This window comes from Mus caroli, chromosome 15 (genome assembly GCF_900094665.2).
Source record: "Mus caroli chromosome 15, CAROLI_EIJ_v1.1, whole genome shotgun sequence".
Classification (NCBI taxonomy): Eukaryota; Metazoa; Chordata; class Mammalia; order Rodentia; family Muridae; genus Mus; species Mus caroli.
The window spans coordinates 85,430,316-85,436,836 of record NC_034584.1 but is presented as its reverse complement, the minus strand read 5'-3'; the positions used below and the strand labels follow the sequence as shown (position 1 = coordinate 85,436,836).

Sequence of the window (6,521 nt, the reverse complement as noted above, 5' to 3'; positions counted from 1 at the left end):
TCAAAAAAGAGATGCCCAAGAACATACAAAAAGCCTACAGAACTCCAAATAGACTGGACCAGAAAAGAAATTCCTCCCGACACATAATAATAATAATAATAATAATAATAATAATAATAATAATAAACGAATGCACTAAATAAAGACAGAATATTAAAAGCAGTAAGGGAAAAAGGTCAAGTAACATATAAAGGCAGGCCTATTAGAATTACTCCAGACTTCACACCAGAGACTATGAAAGCCAGAAGAGCATGGACAGATGTTATACAGACACCAAGAGAAGAGAAATGCCAGCCCAGGCTACTATACCCAACAAAACTCTCAATTATCATAGATGAAGATACCAAAGTATTCCACGACAAAAACCATAATCTGCACTGCATTCTTAAGTAGCTTCCTTTTACTCTCTTCTCCTGAGAGTTGAGTATATCCTATTCTATCACATTTTTCTTTGATTTGTCACTTTGTCTGCCATTCAATCAGACATCACTTTCAAACATGGGTGCTTCCTTTTACAAACTTACTTGAACTTCATTGTTTGAGATAAAAGGTGTGCACTAAGGTTTTCTGTATTCCAGCCAAGGTGGTTAAAGGTGTGTGCTAAGGGCTGAGCCACACCACAGGTAGAAACGGGTCTTTTCAGTCAGTAACACAGTCCTGGATTTCACAGTGTGATCAAATATCCTGCAACAGGAACCTCAAATGAGAAAATGCCCCTGTAGGATCCAGCCGTAGGGTATTTTCTTCATTAGTGATTGATTGGGGAGGGCCCAGTCCATTGTGGGTGGTGCTATCGCTGGGCCAGTGGTCCTACATTCTATAAGGAAGCAGGCTGAGCAAGCCATGAGGAGCAAGCCAGTAAGTAAGCAGCACCCTTCTATGGCCTCTGCATCACCTCCTGCCTCCAGGATCCTGCCCTGACTTCCCTCAATGATGAGCTCTTACTTGGAAGTATAACAAAATGAAATAAAATCTCTCCTCCCAAGTTGCTTTGGCAACAGAAGTTAAGAGAGGCACTCAAGAAGCTGCAGAAGCTCAGCTGAGGCTGAGGCCAGAGGATAAAGGATTTTCATCTATCCTAGGACACACAGGATGACCCTGCCTAGCCTGGGACAAATACTATGACCCTGTCTTGAAACAAACAAACAAACAAACAAACAAACAAACAAACAAACAAACTCAGCTCACACTCCAGGACTGTGCCCATTTTCTCTGCCATGATGATGATCATGTACTGACCGTCTGAGACTGCAAGCAAGCTCCCAATTAAACGATTTCCTTTATAAGCTGCCTTGGTCGTGATGTCTCTTCACATCAATAGAACGACGGCTAAGACAGAAGTGCAGGGAGAAGCCCCTGAAGCTGCATCTCTAGCTGAGAAGCTATGAGTGACTGATGGGGCGGAAGAGAATAAGCTTTCTTCACAGACGGAGACCCCGAGACTATCTGTGATCAGGTAGATGGTCCTATATCCACACACACACAAACAGCCCTTACTTCCCACCACCGCATCTGCCTTCAGTTTTCACACACTCTCTCTTTACTTAAGCTCACTGAATCCACTCCATATGGTTTATATGTGTGTGGATATAGGACCATGCCTGATCATGGATAGTCTCAGAGTCTCCATCTATGAAGAAAGCTGGGAAATAAGGGGTCAATTAGAGGGGAATGAATGTGATGTAGATTTCTAGATATATATAATTTTTGATAAGTGTGAAGCTAAAAACTGCGTCAATATACTTAACAATTAGCAGTCTGTGGTATCTGAAAACTTCTTTGAACTATAAAGAGAAATAGAAAATTTATTTTAATAGCTTTTCTATTCTGAAAAATTACCCCTCAAACTACCATGCAAAAGAAAAAAAGAAAAAGAAATGTGGTTTCTGAGCTGAAAAGCTAAATAATTCCCTCATCTTCTCTAAATTGTTGATATATTACAAGATGTTTGGATAAATATAGAAAAACACCATCAACGAGATATTGTCACTGGCTGATCATGACAGATCTCCTCGGGGGGAGGAAGATTAGGTAAGGAAATGAGAATGTAATCATGCACAGACAGGAATAAAGGAGTCAGTTCTGCTGTGCGCTCTTTGTTTTCCAGCACGGTGATGAAACTTCCAGACAGGAGCCCGAGGGTAATCAAAGTTGTTTCTCCCAGACATACCAGCTAAGTGTACCCTCGGCCTTCAATTACCATGGTGACGGATGACACTCACAGCGTAAAGAACAGAGGGGAACATGGCCAACTGATTTAAACAGCCTTCATCAAATTATTAGTGTTTTCATTTGTTTGTTTGTTTGTTTTAAAATATATGTTTCAAACTAGAAATGACTCTGAGAAGAATGCCGTGCATCTTAATTACTTTTTTCCCCCCCTACCATGACAAAACACCAAGACAAAGGCAACTTATAAAAGAAAGAGTTTAAGCTCACAGTTCCAGAGGGTGAGGTCATGACTAGCATGGTACAGTGCATGGCAGCAGTCAGGCTGGTATGGCTGGAGCAGTAGGCAGCAAAATGTCTACTTCTGATTCATAGGCAAGACACCAATAGAGAGAGACAAGCTCACTCTCAGTAACACACCTCCTCCAACAAGGCCACATGACCTAATTCTCCCCAGACAGCTCCACCAATGGAGGACAGAGTATTTAAACATATGAAGTCCATGGGAGCATTCTCACTCAAACCACCACGCCTTGAAAGAACTCTTATTTATTTATTTGTTTATTTATTTATTTATTTATTTATTGAGAAAGTTATCTTTATTGCCATATTGTTTTTCAACAAGGATACCTTATTTGTGTAATTAAACATCCAAGATGCACAATATTGTGCTCCCTGCTCCTCATCCTTTCTCCCCGATCAAAAGGACCTCATTTTCTTTGTGTGGCATTAGGAACTGGATTTGGAGCCTGATGGATGCTAGGCAACCATTCTCTAGTTACATCTTCATCCCAACAGCAAGCATATTGCCACTGAATCAATCACCAGTGTCTCGGCCTGGTGTTCAGAATGTGTAGCAGCGTATCCCCAAACTCTCTTCTTTTCCTCTTCTACGACGGGGTCCTAGTGTTCTGGGACTGCGTAAACAAATGTCCTTAAACATTGGGATTCAGGACTTGCTTAGCGAATCGATAGCGATGCCTACACTTTATCTCGATTAGCAACGAACTATAATTTAAAAGTGATTTTTCGAACTCTAGTCAATGAGCACTTGCTGAGGCTTTGTAAGTGAGACAAAGTGGTTCGTATAGTAATCTGGCGATCTCAAGCGTTTTGTGAAACGCTGTGGGAGATGTACTCTGCTTTGTCTTAGCCCTCGGACTTTCCATCTCGCCACGAAGTTAAATTAGAAGAAGCTACAAGGAACTCCATGTTAGTAGAATGTTGTGCTGTGCCTAACTGAGCTTGGCTCCTCCCAAGAACCCCGAAGAGCGGTTGTGTTACCAATGTTCACATTTCCTTCCGAGGTAATCTTAACCTCACGGATATAAATTACGAGGTGTAGACGATTTTAAGGAGTGGTTGGTTCCGTGTTCTGGAACCCCAAAGTTGAATTTGGAGCTCCTAGTGAGTAGAAGTCACGGTGTTCAATAGGTCAGCTGGATTTGAAGTTCAGCTGGTTTCAACTCAACAAGAGTTCTTCTCTGCAGAAGCTACGTGAACAAGCTGACCACCAGGGGGTGCAGTTTTGCTGCTATGGGCTTGGGAAAGACTCAAGCCTGAATCTTCTGAAGTCTAAGTTATTGTTTCATTATTTGAGAGATAAGTCTGTATTTAATCTCTCCTTGGGAAGACGGCAAAACCTTGCTTTAAAGTTACACGATACATTTAAAGTTATTTCTCTGAGATAACCCCCCCCCTCCCAACACACACATTTGGAGAAACGTGGTTGGAAAGTGAGATATTTTGGTGACTAAAAATCAAGGTGAAAGGGACGTTGGGAAAGTCTAATAACTTCATAGCGTAATAGGATGACAGAAACAATTTCTCTGAAGGAAACAAGCTTAAACTGCATGAATAGGGTTCGTGCTAAGAAACATTTGTTCAAATAAGGGAAGTAAATGAAGACCGGAATTGTTCACGGAAGCCATGGGTTTTAAATTTCTTTTTCATTGAAATCTGGTGTCCTACGCCTGAAGAAAGAGACTGCAGCAGAAAGATACTTGATTAGTCTCTATCTCCGGAAATGAAACGACGTAAAATAATTTACAGAATATTTAAATCAATGGGAGGTTTCCAAACCAGCCAACAACTGGCAATTAGCAATTAAAACAACCATCCTCGAACCATTTGAAATTACTTTGTTTCAGGCAAATGGGGCATCTAAAATAGCGTCTCCAAAGCAATGGGGCAGCAACAGGAATTGTCAGGGAGAAGCTATCTAAAATTTTAGGCTCGCATGCTGGGCAAGAAAGGTGGTAATTGCCAATCGCACAGCAAATCACATTTTTGAGTTTCCTTGTTCCACTTGGAATCAGCTAGTTATGTGAGAGGGTGATGTATATACGCACAGCTAAAGTTGCTTTATCTCTGGGAATCTACAGGAAGCCTTCTTGTGAGAGAAGAGTTGCTCTCTCTGTCTGTCTGTCTCTTGTCTCTCTGTCTGTCTATCTGTCTCTGTCTCGCTGTCTCTGTCTCCGTCTCTCTTTCTCCCCTCAGAAAGTCAAGATGCAAATGCTTTTTAGAAGGGCGGAATTTGAAGACGGAGTAGCAGGGAGAAAGGAAACTAGAGACACCAGAGACCATGGTCCCAAACTGCTCCAAAACAAACTAATTGCATGAGAACCACGGGACACGGACACTCACTGCAAAAGGACAGAAGTAGGTGGGTGTCAGGCGGTCTCAGCCACCTCGGATTGCAAGCAGGAGGGCAGAAGGAGTCTTTCACCTGATCCTTAGCCTGCTGTGACCCTGCGTGCTCTGGATAGCAAGCAGCTCATCTGCAGCCAGAAGGCAAGCTTCCTTGTGTCCTGGTACCCTGGACTCCAAAGAGCTCTTCCTCCAGGGGACCGCCGCTTAACCTCGCCCACAGAGGGAGGTGGCCGCGCCCAGGGGGAGGAGCTCTTCTCTCGCCCCGCCCACCAGGGGAGGCGGGTCCCATTCGCCCTCCCCTCCGAGCGGGCAAGTGACGCACGACCCCGCCCCCGGCCGCTCCGTAGCGCCAGCCTAGCAGAGGCTGCGAGGCGGGCGGCTCGGGTGGCGGAGGAGCAGCGGCTCAGCAGCTGGCAGAGAGTGCGTGGCGCCCCACACGCAACTTCCCCGCAGCCGCCCCGGCGGCGTCCGCCTGTCCCATGTCCCGCAAGGCGAGTGAGGACGTGGAGTACACGCTGCGCAGCCTGAGCAGCCTGATGGGCGAGAGGCGCCGCCGGCAGCCGGAGCCCGGGGCGCCGGGCGGGGAGCGCAGCCTCCTAGCCGCCGAGTCGGCCGCCAGCCTGCAGGGCGCGGAGCTGGAGCGCGCGGCGCGCAGGCAGTTCCAGCGCGACGAGACCCCCGCCTTCGTGTACGCGGCCGCCGCCTTCTCGGCGCTCGGCGGCTTCCTGTTCGGCTACGACACCGGCGTGGTGTCGGGGGCCATGCTGCTGCTGCGGCGCCAGATGCGCCTGGGTGCGATGTGGCAGGAGCTGCTGGTGTCGGGCGCGGTGGGCGCGGCCGCCGTCGCGGCGCTGGCCGGAGGGGCCCTGAACGGCGCCCTCGGTCGGCGCAGCGCCATCCTGCTGGCCAGCGCCCTGTGCACCGTGGGCTCCGCCGTGCTGGCCGCCGCCGCCAACAAGGAGACGCTGCTGGCCGGCCGCCTGGTCGTGGGGCTCGGCATCGGTGAGTGGCCGCGCCCGCGAGCCCCACTGATCCCCTTGCTCTCCCCTGCTCCGCGGTCCTTCGGGGGCTCGGTGGCACGAGCGCCCTGGTGGCTGTGGAGGATGCGCTCCCTTCTCCCGGATTCCCACGTGGAATCTGCGGTCGCCCGCGGGTCAGTCAGCGCCGGACAGTCTGGAGCAATTCAAGATACCCCAGCTTTCCCTGATCTGGCCTAACCTGAGGCCGCTTGTTGAGTTTAGGAGGGTCTCCACATCCCTGCCATCCCTGAGAGTGATTTCCCCACTGCCAGCTCTCCTTTAGGATGCTAAGCCCACCGAGCTTTAAATGAACTGCGAACTGCAATAATTAGTAGAGTCAAGGAGTTTTGAACTCCAAAATCCCTGCTCCGAATCAGTTCCATCTTCTCTGCAGTGGAACATTTTTAAATAGAACACTATTTCCTCTCCTTGCTTTGTGCTCTGTGGTTGACTTTCAACCTTTCCACCTTTCTAGATGAAATCTATCTTCCCTTTCCTACCCTACTTAGAACTTTTACTTTGGGCCAACATTCACCATTCTTGTTTTGCCTTCTCTGCCTTTTCCATATGGGAACCAAATTATCCATTAAAGGTCATATTCATTTCCTAGATTCAGTTAGGAGCCACTCCTGTGGATAAATGCCCAGCAAGATAGACACTTGCAATTTACTTTTAGAAATG

The 6,521-nt window shown here is 47.3% G+C and overlaps 1 protein-coding gene across 1 annotated transcript in view; it reads left to right on the top strand.

Annotated features, from left to right (window-relative positions):
• Nucleotides 1–5,136: 5,136 nt before the first annotated feature.
• Nucleotides 5,137–6,521, top strand: part of Slc2a13 (solute carrier family 2 member 13) — a 305,969-nt gene continuing 304,584 nt past the window's right edge. Inside the window, exon 1 of the mRNA XM_021183777.2 lies at nt 5,137–5,823. Within this exon, the coding sequence (XP_021039436.1) occupies nt 5,301–5,823 (523 nt within the window). The 5' untranslated portion in view covers nt 5,137–5,300. The remainder of the gene's footprint in view (nt 5,824–6,521) is intronic.